The sequence below is a fragment of the Xiphophorus maculatus genome, chromosome 7 (genome assembly GCF_002775205.1).
Source record: "Xiphophorus maculatus strain JP 163 A chromosome 7, X_maculatus-5.0-male, whole genome shotgun sequence".
Lineage (NCBI taxonomy): Eukaryota > Metazoa > Chordata > Actinopteri > Cyprinodontiformes > Poeciliidae > Xiphophorus > Xiphophorus maculatus.
Genome location: NC_036449.1, coordinates 2,471,661 through 2,490,782, shown reverse-complemented (window position 1 = coordinate 2,490,782; position 19,122 = coordinate 2,471,661). Strand labels below are relative to the sequence as shown.

At 40.3% G+C, this 19,122-nt stretch overlaps 1 protein-coding gene across 1 annotated transcript; it reads right to left on the bottom strand.

Moving 5' to 3' along the window:
• Positions 1–8,805: 8,805 nt before the first annotated feature.
• LOC111609364 (acetylcholinesterase collagenic tail peptide-like) lies at positions 8,806–17,852 on the bottom strand. Its single transcript, XM_023337488.1, has 15 exons — positions 17,653–17,852; positions 16,115–16,241; positions 15,754–15,866; positions 15,566–15,607; positions 15,419–15,445; positions 15,265–15,336; positions 13,836–13,901; positions 12,124–12,150; positions 11,998–12,042; positions 11,882–11,917; positions 11,718–11,798; positions 11,436–11,532; positions 10,688–10,797; positions 10,318–10,437; positions 8,806–9,064 (listed from the first exon to the last, which is right to left on the bottom strand). The coding sequence occupies exons 2-15, from the start codon at positions 16,188–16,190 to the stop codon at positions 9,035–9,037; spliced, it is 942 nt and encodes a 313-aa protein (XP_023193256.1). The 5' UTR covers positions 16,191–16,241; positions 17,653–17,852; the 3' UTR covers positions 8,806–9,034.
• Between the last annotated feature and the right edge of the window lie 1,270 nt (positions 17,853–19,122).

Here is a 19,122-nt window from a genome sequence, read left to right as displayed (position 1 = left end):
ACCACCTCATGTGACTCCCTCCCGGCACGCCACAATCCGGAAACACCCTACTTGAAAACAGAACCGGGAAAACGTTTAATGCTGAAAACAGGTTAGAATGAATGTTTAACTGAAGCAGGAACATCGCGTGTGCACCCACGATGAACCGCCCCAGTTTAAGCTGCAACAAAAGTAAGTTAGTAATTGTGTATGTGTTTGTCAGCGTGTGTGCGCGTGTCTTCGTCGGTGTGCGCGCGCATGCAGACACGGACTCTAAGTCCCAGCTTGTTACGGCTCCTCCGTCACAAGGTTGTACGCCTCGCATCAAGCAGCTCACCCTGGAACGCTCTGGGTGCCAAGCCGAATCAAAAGTCTCACACTGCATATCTGATGAAGGGACTGACAGGGAGAACCCCTCACCTGGACGAATCAGCGTGGCCGGCTCTGAGCCACATAAAGACAGTTACAAAGTCGGCCTTCTATCACCTGAAGAACATTTCCAGGATTGAAGGACTAATGTCTCAGCAAGATCTAGAGAAACTCATCCATGCATTCATCTTCAGTCGTATTGATTATTGCAGCAGCGTCTTCACAGGTCTGTAAAACAAATCAATCAAACAGCTGCAGCTGATCCAGAATGCTGCTGCTCGCGTTCTCACTAAAACCAGGAAGATAGAGCACATAACACCAGTTTTAAAGTCTCTACACTGGCTCCCTGTAGCTCCAGGAATAGACTTTAAAATACTGTTGTTAGTTTACAAATCACTGAACGGCTTAGCACCACAGTACATTAAAGATCTACTGTTATTGTATCAACCCTCCAGACCTCTCAGGTTTTCCGGTTCTAGTCTGCTCTGCATCCCCAGAACCAAACGAGGAGAAGCAGCTTTCAGTATCTATGCACCCCAAATTTGGAACAAACTTCCACAAAACTGCTGAAACACTGACTTCTTTTAAATCTCGAGTAAAAACCCACCTGTTTAGAATTGTATTTGAAATGTAATTAATTACAAATTTATTGATGGAACCTGACTTCATGTCGTGTTTTGATTGTTGATTCTATGTTGCATTGTGTTTCTGTGTTTGATGTGATGTAAAGCACTTTGAAATGCCTTGCTGCTGAAATGTGCTATACAAATAAAATTTGATTGATTGATCAACACTTGCCACAGGTATTACAGCACTCTAATCATGACAAAATTTTTGTAAAATTATAAAATTTACAAGTCGAAAGCATTCCCATTAACAATCTTTTAATCCTTCATTGTCTGCTCAGTATCCAAAAGAGAAGGATGGAGCTAACAAACCAAACATACCACCAAAATTGGTAAGTGAGAAGTTATCAACACCTGCCTCAGGTTTTACAGCACTTTAATTATGACCCAATTTTGATAAAATTACAAAATGTACAAGTCGCAAGTATTCCCATTAACAATCTTTTAATCCTTCATTGTCTTCTCAGTCTCCAAAAGAGAAGAATGGGGCTAAGAAACCAAACATACCACCAAAATTGGTAAGTGAGAAGTTATCAACACTTGCTTCAAGTGCAATTATTCCCAATATTTTAATCCTTCATTGTCTACTCAGTGTCCAAAAGAAAAATATGGGACTAACAAACCAACAGTCCGACCAAAATTGGTAAGTTAGAAGTTAATAACACCTGCCATAGGTTTTCCGGTACTTTAATCATGACCCAATTGTTGGAAAATTACAAAATTTACAAATCGAAAGAATTCCCATTAACAATCTTTGTCTACTCAGTTTCCAAAAGAGAAGGATGGGGCTAACAAACCAGCAGTCCCACCAAAATTGGTAAGTTAGAAGTTTTTTCGGTCTGTGGCAGCTGAAGGAGGAAGAGCTTGTCCTGCTCTCTCCCGTCCTTTTTGATAACTTTGCCTGAGCTATTTTTAAAGTGAGAGTTTTTATAGTTATATTTACATTTTCGACATCATAACTGGATTACTACAAACCTAAGGACTGGGGGATTTTCTTACTTTTATTTTTACCTTACTTTTCTTCATCTCCAAGTTGAACCAGGACAAAATGCCTCCGGCTGACCCCAAGGACATTAGCAGTATTATACAACGACTTCAGTCTATAGAAATGAAGATCAAACAGCTGGAGGTGAACTTTGAAATCAACGCTAACTGTGGAAACGAGACAACTCTTCCTCAAATCAACGGAGAGGTTTGTGATGGGGTTCTATTATGATTTAGTCAAACATAATGACTGGTCCAAGTCGGAGATCGTTTTAGAGGAATTTATTAAGCCCACACAAAGATGGCAAGTGCAGACCACACATGAAGGATATCCAGAGCAGGTTAGAAATCAAATAATCATCAGTACCTTCACTGCAACAGTCCATAACCTCCAGCGTGACTTCTTCAGGAGTCTAACCACAGACTGACTTCCTGTGGAGCAGAGCCCTGCTTTTAAAGCCTCAGGCTCCGCCCACAGACAATCCAAACAAGCAAAAATACTAAGAAATTACTTCTAACTCAAATCAACTCTTAAAGTATATAAATTAATAATAATAATAATAATAATAATAATAGTAATAATAATAAGAGAAAAAACAAACAAACTTGTAAACAAAATACAATACTCAATTTAATAGACAACACCCAGTGCGCGCTGATGACATCACCACCTCATGTGACTCCCTCCCGGCACGCCACAATCCGGAAACACCCTACTTGAAAACAGAACCGGGAAAACGTTTAATGCTGAAAACAGGTTAGAATGAATGTTTAACTGAAGCAGGAACATCGTGTGTGCACCCACGATGAACCGCCCCAGTTTAAGCTGCAGCAAAAGTAAGTTAGTAATTGTGTATGTGTTTGTCAGCGTGTGTGCGCGTGTCTTCGTCGGTGTGCGCGCGCATGCAGACACGGACTCTAAGTCCCAGCTCGTGACGGCTCCTCCGTCACAAGGTTGTACGCCTCGCATCAAGCAGCTCACCCTGGAACGCTCTGGGTGCCAAGCCGAATCAAAAGTCTCACACTGCAGATCCGATGAGGCAACTGACATGGAGAACCCCTCACCTGGACGAATCAGCGTGGCCGGCTCTGAGCCGAAACCCACCTTCAACCTCAACACCTGCTCCACCAAAGAAAAACAAACAAGCAGCTGCAACCAAAACGGTTCCACCGACCCTGCTCCCAAGGACAAAGTGACCAGCCCGAGCCTCAAAACATTCTGACTCTGTGGGAATCCCACTGAAAAACATTGTTTCTGTACTCCAGCCTGAGTCTCTGAGTGAAACCTCGCCTTCAAACATCAACAATGAGGCAAGACCAACACATCCACCCCCCAAAACCCCAAAAGACAAAGCGGCTACCAGGAAAACGAAAGGTATGCCAAAAGTGCTTATTGTTGGAGATGATGCAGTAAATGGAATCAGTCACGTTTGCAATCCCAAAAAAACAAGAGTGATTTCTTTTCCTGGTGACACTGTATCTGATTTACCTCTCAAAGTTCTTTCGCTAACCGTTGATCAGCCAGATACTGAGTCTTTAGTTGTGCATGTTGGAGCCAACGGTCTGGCAAAGCAGAAATCTGAGATTCTGAAAAAGGACTTTAACATTCTTCTGAACATTATGGGAAAGTTAAAAATGAAATTATTTCTCAGTGGTCCAATTCCATCACCTCAATGGGGAGACGAAATCACTCCAGGCTGGACATGATAAACAAATGGCTGATTAAAAGCTCCTCTGCCAGCTCAGTGACCTTCATCGATAACCTCTGGATCTATTGGCAGCGCTTTCACCTTTTTGGAAGAGGCGGACGCAATCTTAATAAACATGGGATAAAGCTACTCACTGCAAATCTTTTTCATTTTATCAACAATGTGATCATCGCTTCAGAAGAGCAGGCTCAAGGATTTCTGACTAGGATGAAACCCTCTGCTTATCAGGAACAACTGGTTTCAAAACAAGCTGATACAACATCGACTGAAGACGGAGCGACTGGTTCCCTTCCTCAAAGGTCACATGTGGGGTACCCCAAGATTCAATCCTAGGACCCCTTTTATTCAATATTTATATGCTCCCACTAGCTCAGGTTATAACAGGAAATAATATTAGCTACCATAACTATGCAGATGACACACAGCTCTACATTACGATGTCACCAGGTGACTCTGAACCCATCCAATCACTGAACAAATGCTTAGAACAGATAAATGCGTGGATGTGCCAAAACTTTCTCCAGCTGAACAGAAACAAAACTGAAGTTATTATTTTTGGACTTAAAGAGGAACGATCTAGAGTCAATGCACAGCTTCAGTTATTACAACTGAAAACCAGTAATCAGGCCCGAAACCTGGGAATAGTGATGGACTCTGACCTGAACCTCCAGAGCCACATAAAGACAGTTACAAACTCGGCCTTCTATGACCTGAAGAGCATTTCCAGGATTAAAGGACTAATGTCTCAGCAAGATCTAGAGAAACTCATCCATGCGTTCATCTTCAGTCGTATTGATTATTGCAACAGTGTCTTCACAGGTCTGTAAAACAAATCAAACACCTGCAGCTGATCCAGAATGCTGCTGCTCGCATTCTCACTAAAACCAGGAAGATAGAGCACATAACACCAGTTTTAAAGTCTCTACACTGGCTCCCTGTAGCTCCAGGAATAGACTTTAAAATACTGTTGTTAGTTTACAAATCACTGAACGGCTTAGCACCACAGTACATTAAAGATCTACTGTTATTGTATCAACCCTCCAGACCTCTCAGGTTTTGCGGTTCTAGTCTGCTCTGCATCCCCAGAACCAAACGAGGAGAAGCAGCTTTCAGCATCTATGCACCACAAATTTGGAACAAACTTCCACAAAACTGCTGAAACACTGACTTCTTTTAAATCTCGAGTAAAAACCCACCTGTTTAGAATTGTATTTGAAATGTAATTAATTACAAATTTATTGATGGAACCTGACTTCATGTCGTGTTTTGATTATTGATTCTATGTTGCATTGTGTTTCTGTGTTTGTAATGATGTAAAGCACTTTGAAATGCCTTGCTGCCGAAATGTGCTATACAAATAAAATGTGATTGATTGATTGATTGATCAACACTTGCCACAGGTGTTACAGCACTTTAATTATGACCCATTTTTTGTAAAATTACAAAATTTATAAGTTGAAAGCATTCCCATTAACAATCTTTTAATCCTTCATTGTCTGCTCAGTCTCCAATAGAGAAGAATGGGGCTAACAAACCAAACGTCCCATCAAAATTGTTAGGTGGAAAGTTATCAACACCTGCCTCAGGTTTTACAGTATTTTAATCACAACTCACTACAATCCACCTTTTAAAATTCAGCAATACTTGTCATGGTGATGAAAGTATGTGATTCCATTCCAATTATTATTGCTTACATGAGGTTTGGCAAACATACAGCTCATTACAGTGGATTTCTTCATATTTTGCGAGCCACATTCGTTTGCTGCACAAAACAAAATCCATAATATTTACAGTAAAAATGATAAAATACCAACAGTTAAATCCAAAGTATTATATTACCATATACAATTCATAGCGTAACTCAGGAAACATAAATTTCACATATATTTGTTCAATGAAGTCATATTAAATTAAGTAAAATTTGATTAAAAAGTTAATTTACTTTAGTAACTTAATTTACTAAGTAAATAAACTTAAATTTCAGCAATACTAGTCATGCTAGCATTGCATCAGTAAATAAACTATTTTTATTTACTGATCAGTAAATAAACATTAAATAAACATGCAAATAAACATCAGTCTATTTACACATACACTGATGTTTTCAAACCTTTATTTAATTAAATTTTTATTTTATGAATTTATTGTGGAAATTTTAGAAATTGTAAAATTCATGGAAAAATACTGTAATGATGCTAGCAATTAGTCACCCTAAAATTCAGTGACGTGCGGTGAGGTTCATAGCTGGTGAGGCACTGACGTCATCAGAATCAGATTTGCAAATAGATGCATAGATTGACAGCAGTTTACAGGTTATGTTTCACTTCTGCATCCTTACACATACAAACTGTAGCTCACAAAACACACATTTCCTTAAAAAACAAAACAAAATAAATGTTATTACTGTCTTACCTTTACTTATAAATGAAGTCCATGCGTCGCTCCTTCTGCACAAAAACATCCGTCACTTTGCGATAGAAGTCCTCCTTATCTTCCTTCAGTTTTAAAAGTCTCTCTTCCACTTGAGAAAACTTTTTTAGTGTTGTAATGTAGTCATCCATGTCGAAAGTCGGGATAAGCGAGAGGAAAAAAATCACTATCTCTATTATAATCTATCGCTGCACTTGACTTGCTTCCCGAATCGTTTAGCCTAGCTCGCTGTCACTTACTCGGCAGTTGAGGAGTGAACAAGACGAACGTCTGGGATCTTGAGCGCCCCCTGCCATAAGGCAAGAGAACTGCCTGCCTCACCTCGAACCTGTTCTCTGCCGTTTATAATCGCTCATTACACGAAACACGTTACACAAACACAGTTGGTGACAAAAAGCACTGTACATTATATACATAAGCTAAATTATTGGAAATAAGTTCACATATTAAATTTGTTTAAACCATTTTATTGACGCCGTACAGCAACATGCTCTCTCCGCTTAGCAGCCAGCGCAGAGCCAGGGGTTGCGCAATCCAAGGTGAGGCAGAGCTCGCTGCTGCCTCACCGGCATCGCTTCCAAGCATTTGAATGGGAAAATAAGAAAATTCAGCGATTTTGAACAAATAAAAATCGAAATTGGTGAAGCTACATGAAAAATAAATATTTTTTAGTACAAACCACCGGATGAATATAACAATTGAAATTACTTTATGATTATATATTTTCTTTCTTTCCATGCCTCCCCTGACCGCACGTCACTGCTAAAATTACTCTTAAACATTAAACTATAGCAGTTTTGCTGGTGATGCATCAAGCAGAAAAATCTTAGTGTATGACAAATGTGTGTTCGGCGTAAAATTACAACTAACACCAAATGTATCACTTGATAAAAAGTAGCAGAAACGTCGGCAGTATTTGTTTTCACTGTAATCATTTGATTCCTGATCTGTCGTTGAATTGTTACCAAGACACTTCAACCACCTCATCTGCTGGTAATGTTTAGGAAAACCAATTGCACCCTCGCTACTGTCAAACTGCCTCACAATCCAGTAGATTGCCATCATTAGTGTGTGAATGTGCCCTTTGATATTTCAATTTGATATATAAAGGGCATTATAAGAAAAAATTATTAAGGAAATTATATGAAACCAAAATATCACACTAACTTTCTATTCTCTATTATTATGCTGAGGAACACAAGGGATATATGCATGCATCCAAGCACACATACATCCATACATACAGTATATATACATATACTGTATATATTCTTACATTAACTTAAGTTCAGGAGCTTTGACACACCCAAACCACAACTCCAATTTTCCAATTTTCCAGTGTATTTATACTCTGTGCACCCATTCTCTGTTGCGTTTCATCAACCCCACCCTCTCTTATCATTTACCTCTTTTACCTCACCCCACTTCAATCGATCAAATCTTCCCCTTTCTCCCATCATCCTCATCCCCCTTTTCCTTCCCTCCATGCCATAACCATGCTTTACTCCCTTTTGCTGCAGGTTACATCTGAGAAACCCACAGGGACCTGAAGAACCTGAGGTAGGTGGGCTTGGGAAAATAAGCGGAACACATTTTCCTGAAGACCATATCCCACTCTGAGTCTTCATCTCCCAAGACCTCCAGCATTATCCTCAGATCCAAGCTCATTCATCCCTCCATCCTCTTCCAGCAATAAATCTTTCAACTTATACCTTTGTGGTGGGGTCCTTGCTGCTAGTGAACTCAGGCACATCTGGGGGAGGGACATGAACCCCTGCACCTTTTATTCTTGATGCCCCAAGTGCACTTTTTTGAGGGTTTTTAAAAAAATGTTTATCTGTGAGGCCTGCTTGTGACCCTCAACAATAGTATTTAGCTAAATATAACAATTTGCCAAAGTTAGTTATTCTGGCTGCCCTCTGTCTAATAATGACTGAGGATTCTCTAATATACATACTTATGAAGCCTAGGCGCAAATTCAAACTGGAAGACTCTTTAGCCCCACCTGCATCATCTAATCGGCGCGTCCCGCTCATCGCCGCCGACCTATCAACGCTGGACCAAGCCACGTCGCGGCCAATCACCAACCAAACTCTAGTTGATAAGGACCTCCATCCATGGCATCTTCCGCTTTTCAGCTGTGCTCAACCCTCCTCCACCCCTTCTCCACCTCCACTCTCCCGGCTCTCCAGGCACACATCATCCACCGACCTCCACCACCAGTGTCGGTGGATGACATTCCTAACTTACATTGGGAATGCTCATCCGAGCTTATTGCAATTCACAGCTCGATGTCCTCAGCCGGGGCCCGAGCGCCAAAGAACTTTAATTTATGTACAGTACAGACCAAAAGTTTGGACACACCTTCTCATTGAATTCAATTAGAAAGTGTGTCCAAACTTTTGGTCTGTACTGTATGTCATTAAACCTTTTTAATCGCTGTCTTTCTCTGTCTGAGTCTCTCCAGATTGAAATATACATATACATACATACATACATACATACATACATACATACAGTGAGAAAAACTGTGTATTTATAATTGGTATATTTAAATATCTGCTTTCAAATGTCTAATCATAAATCTGCTGCTCACATATTCATGCACCATGGATTGGACACAGACACACATTTACATGTTTACAACATATTGTCTGACGTTGCAAAAGTGATCAGAGCTTTATTGGCATTTTTGTTTTAAGGTCTTTAGCTGCTTACAACACAGTTTTCCATTTATGATGGAGAAGTGTTTGCACGAGGGAAATCTAAATTTGAAAAACAATTGTTTAAAAAAAAATCCTCATAAATGAAAAAATACCAGACATGCAGAGATTCTTAATCTGGACTCAATGAATCTTTGAAACCAGTAAAATGTTGCATGAGAGGGATAAGGAATCGATCTGATGATCCATCAGGCAGCTTGGAAGGATCACCCAGTTAGATGTCAGGGTGTAGTCTGCGGCCCTCCTGGTCCAAACAGGGAGACAGAGCAAAAACACACAGAGAATGGATGGCTATGTTAAAGTACCTTTTCAATATAACAACCTATAAGAAGGCAATTAGTGTGAAGTCATATTTTGATTCTAAATGTTATGTCATGTATTGGCTGAAAGGCAGTCAATCAAAATGAAATAAAATAAAGGTTTGAAAACATCAGTCTGTGTACAAATAATTACTTAGTGAATTAAGTTACTAAAGTAAATGAACTTTTTATTCAAATTCTATTTCATTTAAATGACTGTATTGAATATGCTGCAATCTACACATAAGGAACAATAGCATATGGTACCTAAAGACAATCGTACTGCAAAAAAAACTTGATCTTTTCTATAATTCACAATATCTTATCAAAGCCGAATCACTGTAAAATACTTGGTGCTAGTCCTGGTGTAAGCATTTGTTAAACATAATTTAGTGGGGCAAAAAAATGTATAAACGTCGAATAAAGACATGAAAATAAATTTTAATTCAAAATATTGAAGTCATCTTCATTTGGTCCAGCTCTTTTTTCCCCTCTCCCCTCCAGGTGTCCTTTTTGTGGGCTCTAGTGTCCCTTATATGAAAGTAGACTGACAGGAAAGGGGAAAAGGCAGGTGGGAAGGCATGCGGTAAATGTCGCCGGGTCCGGGAATTGAACCCGCGACGACCGCGTCGAGGACTCAAGGCCTCCAAACGTGGGTCCCCTACGCCACCACAGCACGCCCTGGTCCAGCTCTTTTTAAATGTGTTCATTTTAATTTTCCTCTCTAGTAGAACTGGTCCCATCCATACACGTGTTTCATGCATGACACACACTTCATGCCTCATCAATACGAATACTTTTTGGCATGATTTAACTTTCTGTCAACTCTGTGGATTAACTGAAGAAACGTCTGTGTTAAAACTTCTTCCTGTGTATGTGTTGATGTTCTGGGGTGTTAATGAAGATGGATGCTCTCCGCGCATGTCTAGACTTCTGTAATCTCAAACTTGTGGAGCTAAACTGTTTCAGGATGTTTGACACATCCTGAAGGAACATCTGTTCACTGGTTGCAGATGAGGATCTAGCAGAAGGCTAGATTACATTAGATGTTCAAGAAAACTTAAATGTTAGATCATGTCAGACCAAATAACGTTTTTTATGTTCTGATAAATAAAACCTAGAGGAGGTATGTCTTTCTGATAATATTGTATTTCTATTCCCTCTAAACTTCTTGGATTGCCTCTCCGGCGGCGGTTACCAGGATGTTCATCCACTGGGAATCTGTGTAGATGTAGAGAGATCTTCTGTCCGTCCGCAGCACCATCACGTTCTCCGCCCGCAGCCGCCTCATCTCTTTCTCTCCGTCTGCGACAAACACCTGCAGGAGTAAAGATGGGATGAATATTTATCCTAAAGAAAGGGAGAAATCAAGATACCTGAGTCAAGAAGAAGCTCACAGAATTTAATAGGATCTCAAACAAATGAGGCCTGAATGTCAGGATGCATATCTGGGGCCCTCTGCGGCCCCCTGCTGGAAGCATGCCGCCTCCATTTATCAGACCTCAGGTCGATGTGTTGATTGTTGGAACCACATTGTTCAATCAGTGGGAGTGGGTGAGTTTACTGACCGTCAGGACGTTGTCCGATGGTCTCTGTGAACTTTGACCCTGTGGGCAGCTGCAGGGGGCCGGGGGTCCTCTGCTGCCGGAGTCTCCCTGCAGGCCAGGCAGGATGTACACTGGAACAACACAAGCTGCTTCACTCAGCCAGGACCAGAGCACCTAACTTCTTATCAGATATGTCAGCATGTTGTGCTCATGCTTTGATTCAACAACAATATTGTAGGAATATGGATCAAACGCTACAATGGTAAACATTAGAGTTTGAAAAGTTTCTAAAGCTCACAGATCCCTTTATCTCCATCGTTGCTGACTGCATGGAAGGTCTGACTCCTGCCTGTTGAAATGAGCAACTCTGCAGAAATGTTGTACAGGACTCCAAATACAGCTGAGTTGTTCTTTTCTACTGTCACCCTGGGCAACTGCCAATATTTGAAACCATCTCAACATCCATGATTACACATGAAAGGTCATAACAAATTTTTAAAGTCCAGGTACATGTAACGACCTTTCAGGAGGTATTAAACTTACTTCTCATTGAGCCCACATTTCTATATTAAACAATAATTTTTTATTGTAATATTCTAATGGATTTTCATTAAATGTAAGCAGAAAATCAACATTAACAGAAATAAAAAAAAAACATCAGACTGTGTGGAATTAATCTACATATTATACTTGGTGAATGGAGTGAAATGAGTTATATTTTTATAAATATAACTATTTTATATTGATTTTATTTTTCTTCCATACAAACCTTGTCCAGGTAGACCAGGCTCTCCATGTAGACCAGGCAGTCCTGCTGCACCGGGGTCTCCCTGTTCCCCAGCCGGTCCCATAGAACCTTTTAAGCCCTGCACACAATTACTGACTTACTGACTCTTTGAAAAATCAATGTTTGAATATACTCATAACTATAGATACATACTGTACATTCCTTCCACTTCACAATTATGCTCTACTTTGTGTTGATCTACTACAATTAGTGAGAAATCATGAATACTTGCAGTATGCATGCAGTACATCTGTGTGCACCTACCATCTTTCCTCTGGTTCCTGGCTCTCCTCTTGTTCCTTGCTCCCCCATCAGACCTCTGTCTCCCTTCTGGCCCAGGTGTCCCTGAGACAGGACATGTATTCTGTCACAGCCTCTCCGTCATGCAGCTTTTACATTCGCCTAACACTCATCAGTCAGAGTTTCACCTGTTCTCCGGCCGTCCCAGGGATGCCACGCTCGCCCTGCGGACACACACATACACACCAGATCCGAGTGTGTTTCATTCAGCACTGAGTGGAGGAAAAAGATCTGACTTCCTAACCTTCTCTCCTGAGGGGCCTCTGTGTCCTTTGAGACCCTTGTCGCCCTGATAATGAGAGAGAAAAGACAGCAGATGAGAGACGAGCAGCTCAGAGACGGTTGGCAGGAAAAGGAAGATGTTCCTCACCCCGAGTCCTGGATGACCTTTACTGCCCTGTAACAACACAACACAAACTCACTTAGGTCCATTCTGTGGTCCACTTGTGCTAAATTCATAAACCCCAACAGGGCCGGCCCAAGCCTTTTTGGGGCCCCAACCAGATTTTAATTTGCCCCTTCCCCATACCAACATGTCAAAACCAGATACTTCATCATTCCTAGGCTACATACCAGCTACATACCAGCAGTTATTAGCTTACACTTCAAAAACTAAATCGTACCAAGAATTTTTGTTTAGTTCTAGTGCAAACATCTTAGTACAAATGAAATAAAACAAAACTAGCTTATCAGTACATTTTAGCAAGAAATAGCATGTTATATCTTGCTGAAAAGTTACTTATAAATTAGTTTGGTCTTATTTCAAATGTACTAAGATATTTGCACAACAATACTTGGTCAGACTGTGTTTTTTCAATCTACATCATTCTGGTTATTATGGTTGTTGATTTTAACCTTACAGGAGAAACAAACAAGCAAAAATGGTCTAATTTTGTATTTTGAGATTCAGAATGTTATTTAAGTGTAAGATATTAACTTAACCACTTTAAAAATAACAACTGCAGACAATTTTAATTTCTGAGTCTGCCAATATTTGCATCTATTGTCCTGTTGATATGAAACTTATAGCAGTAGCTCAGAGAACAAATGTCATTACATAGAAAAGGTGAAATGCCTCTTAACTCTTCATTTCTTTCAGCCTCAAGGCAAACGAAAGGTTTCGTAGTTTGGGACCATTTTGATCTTACATCAGAAAATAAGGTATTGGTTATCACTTTGTTGTTGTTTCATCTGGTTCTTTTCAGTTTCTACTTGATCTATCTGAATCCAAATTCAGCTGAAATTGACTCTTAGTTTACTTTCACATTATGTTCTGCAGGTTAAATGTTGCATATGTTCGACAGAACTGTCTTATTTAAATAAATCCACCTCCTCAATGCTGAGGCATCAGAATGAAGTCCCAGATACACCCAGGAAAACTCGGGTATACAGCCAATCTACAAATTACTCAGTTGCTTTTTATAAATGATTTCATATAAATGTATTGTTTACTTCATTTTTTTCTACAGCAAGAGAAGTTGTGTCAAAAAAGCATAACAGACTAATTTCAAATGTTGGAAAAAACGTATTTTTTTTTTAATGAAAATTTGTGAAAAAAAACAAAAACAAAAACAGTCCACAACAATCCTCATTCCAAACACGTTCACTTAAATTCTCACTTTATGGTACATGTTCACATTATTTATTGACTGTATCTAAGAATATCAAATATATTTTGAATTTAACTGAAGATATAACATAATACAATGTGTAATATACAATAAAATACAATGACTTAAATCTCATTGTATAGACTAGGTCATCAAATCAGTCTGTCAACTACATTGCCTGTAGGGATTTTTAATGTCCAGCAGGTGTCAGTATTCAGTGACGCAGTATCGACACAGTATCAATACAGTTTTGCTTTGGGTCGAAACGCTTCATGATGCCTCATTTATCCATCACTAGTAGGTAGTGTAAAATGTGTAATCTATTACTACAAAGTAAAATCAGATGGTACTCTTGGGCCCCTCCTGGTGGTGTTGTTCTACATATTGTATTTATCAGATTTTTTTTTTAAATAGTTGAGACATTTCTTCCATGAATTGGTAAAATGTAAGATGAATTAAAGCTTTGTTGTACCTTTATCATCCCAGGAGTTCCGATGTCTCCATACAGACCCCTCCAGCCTCTCTCACCTTCCTCCCCCTGCGGGACACAGTGACCTACATCAGCTCCAGGCTTCCAAAGGTCAATGCCCTTTATCACCATTTCTATCATATTTGCTGCAAAAGTTTCATTTTCCAACATGATTAATACTTACTTTAACAACCTGTTGTATACAATATTTGACATGTATTTTGCCTTCTACTGGATTATCATTACAGTTCAGTACGGTTCAGTACAGTTCAGTACGGTGCAGTGCGGTTCAGTACGGTTCAGTACAGTGCAGTACAGTGCAGTGCGGTTCAGTACGGTTCAGTACAGTACAGTGCAGTGCGGTTCAGTACGGTGCAGCGATTTGTTTGTTGCCTTTTCAAAATGTCTGCTCCCAGGAGATTGATCAAAAGTTATAATAAAAGTAATATCTGGATTGTTTTTCATTTTCACTGAAAGCTTTGTGTTTTGAGATGATGCATAATTACTTAAAATATATATTCTTCATATTCAGTTTAAATCATTTAAAACGTGGGCACCATATTTGGTAGTGCAGATATGAATGAACAGTCAGGTAACATTTTTTTACGGTAATCTATGCCACCATGCAGCCACACACTATTTTGTTTATGTAACAATTGTCACTAAACGGTCAGGCCTTTGGACACAGTTAATGATTTCTCCATGTCCATGTTTTTATATGCACAGTATTAACCACGACAGCAGAAATGGGAGCCTTAAATGTGGAAATGAAGAACTCGCTGGAGACTCAATTAAAGCTTTCAGATGAATCAATTTAGACTTAAATCAATTGAAAAATTATATAAGTCTTTTATCTGTGTTCCACTTTTTTGTACTTCCATTGGTTGGTATGATTTTAGTCTTTATTCCTAATTAGCAATCAAATTTTACTTGTGTTTAGATTTGTGGCCTGAGCCCGACCCGAGCCGGGTTGGGACACCATCATTTGCTCCATGGTCAGGTCTGGGTCAGGCTCAGGCTCCCGGTGTGTTTAACAAGCCTGCAATGCATGCAGCACTCAGAAGACCACATGAGAACACACCATGCAAAGTTGTGGTAATCTACTTATTATAGTCTAGACAGAGGAGTAGATGGTTTAATAAACAAAGTAAATAGGGTGCCGCAGTTCATTAGCCTGAAACAGGCGCAGTCGCTGCATGTGGGTCAGGCTGGTTGGGTTGGATTTCTTAGGCCTGATCTAAACTAGCATGTGACGACATAAATGGAGGCTTTGCTGGGATCTTTGAAATGACAGTGTTGACTGGCTTAACAAACCTTAGATTCTTTTAGCATCCTTTCCTACTGTTGGTCATTATCTTAAGAACATAAACATATGTTGGGACACATGTCCCTGACTTGTATAGTTTTTCAAATGCTATAAACTGCCTTTTACCTTCTGACCTGGTTTTCCCAGAGGACCTTGTGGTCCTGGCTCTCCTTTTGGACCTGTCACACCAGGTTTCCCCTAAAACAAACAGAATTAAGGAGCTATTGCTTTTAATCTATTACATAAAAAAAAAACAGATAAAATTTGTTCTGTTCTGTACCTTTGCTCCTCGCAGCCCTCTGCAGCCCTTTAAACATAAAATATCACAAAGCACTCTGTAATGCGTCAAAAAAATATGTCTTCTATGCCATTGTTCTGGGTAGCCTTAGCAACGATTAGTATATAAAATAGAAAAGGTCCTTCCCACCTTTTCCCCTGTGGGTCCTGTGATGTGTTCTGTCATGTCGACCTGAAGGTATAAGGATAACAGGCTCAGCATCGCTGGATGCTTTTATTCATAGTTTGCAACCCAACGACATTAGAAACTAAAGCTGAGAACTAAATGTACTGCAGAGCTTGTTTTTTAACTGGTGTGTGAGCAAAAGGCCTCCTTACCATCAGCTCTGCTTTGTGTTTGATTGGAGGAAACATCGGAGGAGGCAGAGGAGGCAGGATGAAGACTTCACATTTCCGAGCCGGCCCCCTGCTGCCTCTACTCACTGGAAATCCTGTATGCACACAAGTAACATAAACACGTAAAATACTGCCAGAACATTATAGACACAGAGAAAGACTTGTAGTCCATGTGAAGCCAAATATCGGTTTAAAAAGTGTCGGCCGATCACAAATCTCCCAAAACTAAGGAAGTCTGGGCCGATATATCGGTGAACCCTTACTGGTGAGTTCAGGGATTTTGCTACGCTGACTAAGCAGTGATGAGATGAGGTTCTGGGGACAGTGTTCATTTTTCACTTACGGGATGTTAAAGAGGAAGCTGCATGTGGGAGGCCAGAAAGTAATGTAGTCCACCCCAGAAGCAGCATCGTCAGCATCTCTTCTCTTCATGAAGCAGCAATCAGATGACCACAACTTCAGAAATGAACCTTTGAAAAGAAAAACTCTCTTGAGACATTCTGGGTTGTTACAACACAAACAATTCTGCCTGTGACTTCACACACAGCTTCATTTGTAGCAGTGATTTCACCACTTCCACAGGTCAAGAGTGTTATCAATCAGGTCGTTTCAGGTTAAAGTCTCAGTATCATTATATCAATTTGTAAAACTGAAATTGATCAATAGAGCAAAATTATAGCCAGGAGGTTCGTTATGTTTACAGTGGAAGGAAGCTTTTTGTTGTTGACTATGACTTTAAGGTATTCAGAGTAGAATCAGAAATGAAAAAATTAAATAATACAGAGAATATAGAAGGACTCCTTTCACTGGAAGTAAAAGGCTGAGCCCAACGCCTGAAAAACAGACCAAACCCATAATCCAGCCTCCGACAAACTGGAGTCAGGCAAAAGTCAAATCCATCAACTAATAGATCTCCGTTAAAGAACATTGAAATAATCCAACATCAGTTCATCTGTTTCTTTTTTTGCTTTCTTTTCAACCTCCAGTCGGTTGTGGCAGATGGCTGCTTGTACAGACCCAGGTTCTGGTTCTGGTTCTGCTTCTGCTGAAGGTTTCTACCTTTTAACGGGGAGTTTTTCCTCTCCACTGTCGCTACTTGCACGCTCAGTATGGGGGAACGCTGTAAAGTCAACAACTTGATGGAATCCGATGGGTTTCCTAAGAAAGAAAACTTTCTAAACTAGTTTCAATAACAAACTGAGATTAATGCATTGGTGGATAACTAGGATCAATACATGGCTGAATTTAAATGACTTTTTTAAAACTTCTTTTGTGCAGTGCTGCTATATGAATAGCTAAACAGAAACTTAATCTGAATAATTGAGCAGATTCAACAGAAATATATAAAAATATCAATTTCATCAAGACAGTTAAGTTGTAAGCTAACAGCTGGTCATAAATCTTCACTCATCCTGTTTCTTGTCTTCCTCATCTGCTCACTATGTTGCAGTGGTTGTGGTGTGTAACACTGGATAAGTGTTGAAAATGATGAAAAGTATTTCAGTGTGCAGATGAGAAAGGATGCAAGTGCCTGGAGCGTTTCTCCACACAGCTGAGCTCTGTTCACACTAAGGATGATCTCAGGAGGATGGAAAAGTTGCACCACTCTGCCTGCAATAATTCATCTCCTGCAGCCTGAAGCCCTTCCAGTACAACGGCCAAAAATGTCTGCAGAGCAAAAAGCCACACACACTAGGAAGAAAGGCTAGAAAAACCTCAACCATCCAAAGAGGTTACGGAATCCAATCTGACACAATTTAAAGACTTAAAAAAAAACTTCCTCCACTGAATGATCAATCAGAGGTAAACATGAGGGCATCCACCCTGATGAACTCTTATTCTAGCAGGTTCCCATGCACCGGTCCCTGCACGCTGTCTTACCTTGTCGTTGAATCCTCTGGGACCTCGTCCTGCAGAGCTGGAGCACAATCTGCTAAGCTTGCACGCCTGAATCCGGCTCATCTCAATAAAGTGTGGAAACGCAGCACAGCCACTGGCAGAGCTCAGCAGAAATAATCAGATAATTACTTAAAACACCGAGCCAAAGAGGAGCTTGCTCATCAAAGCTCAGAGCAGGAGGAAATCACTGGCATCTTCTGTTAGCTGTTAGCTGTCAGCCTGTCACTGCTGCAGCCAACAGATTTACTACAAAAGGATGGCAGGAAAAAACACACAAACCCTTTCACTTGTCAGGTTAGAGACAGACTATCTGGGCTTTTCCAGATTTAAACAACAGGAAACACATCAGAGGTACAGCAATGTCCCATGTTACAGTGTCTTTACAATGAATGATTATTCAGTAAGTCTTCCTCTCATCAGTCAGCAGTTCAGAGCCTGTCCTGCTGTTCCCTGTGTGGCTGCAGCATTTCAACCAGATTCAGGTCCGGACTTCTTCACGCCACAGCATCCGAGTGAAGAACACTTTCACTTTGGCATGGTGATGAAAGTACAAGAGCAGATCTGATGGCAGCATGGCGGCCCGGCTGTTACAGCGACAAAGTGTGCAGTTATTAGACATGTCGTCCTTTAGAGGATTTTTATTACTGATCAATCAATTCTAAAATGTTAGTAAACCTCAGACCTGATATTTCAAGAAAATGAAGAGGAGCTTTTGGCCGTTTCAGGAGAATATCTGTCCTTTAGTGTGAAGACTTGTTCTGCAACTAAATGGACAAATGAAAAATGTTTCCATCTCACTTGTTTTCAACTGCTAAAGTGAGGATACAAAATCAAATCAAAATTTACAACTAAACCTGACATTTTAAAAACATCATGTGACTCTTTCAGTAACAGAAGTCTGTCTGTTTCCTGATCTGATGATGGATGTAGCAGCAGCCTCCCAGAGCTCAGCTCCTTCACCGTAAATCTGGTTTCAGAAGGATCTACGAATCCTTAATGGGGTCAGGTGGGGAAGGGGCCGTTCCGTCACTTTTACCTTCACTGGGAAACCCTGCAATGCAGTGCTTGGATGCATGTGATGTTCGCTCTGCCTGCATGAACTAGCGCCGTCAATTATCCCTGCTAAGCTGCAGCTTTTCCTCGTCAGTGGAGCCTGTTGTTAATGCTAGAGCTAGTTAGCACGGCCACTGATGACGGCGGATAAACGGTTTTCCTGAGTTGCTTCTCCCCCATTAACATGTTTGGCAGCACATACATGAAGAGGTTGGTTGACGGCGCCAAGACCCGCCTCCTGATTCTGATTGGTTGTTTTGGGTCAGCAGCTGTGCATTTCTGTAGACAGCAGCTCAGGAAGGAGGTGGAGATCAATCTTTTCAGATTCCACTAGTCAAAAGCCAAAAAATAGTTTGGAGTTTTCCAACAGTTTTAGGGTGATGTTGATGAGCCGAATCA

Excerpts from the sequence above, each read along its gene's own strand:
- LOC111609364 (XM_023337488.1), bottom strand. The coding sequence starts at position 16,190 with ATGCTGACGATGCTGCTTCTGGGGTGGACTACATTACTTTCTGGCCTC. Across the intron at positions 15,608-15,753 it reads AACACAAAGCAGAGCTGATG|GTCGACATGACAGAACACAT; the intron begins GTAAGGAGGCCT and ends TTATACCTTCAG. Across the intron at positions 10,798-11,435 it reads GCCTGGTCTACCTGGACAAG|TGTACATCCTGCCTGGCCTG; the intron begins GTTTGTATGGAA and ends GTGTTGTTCCAG.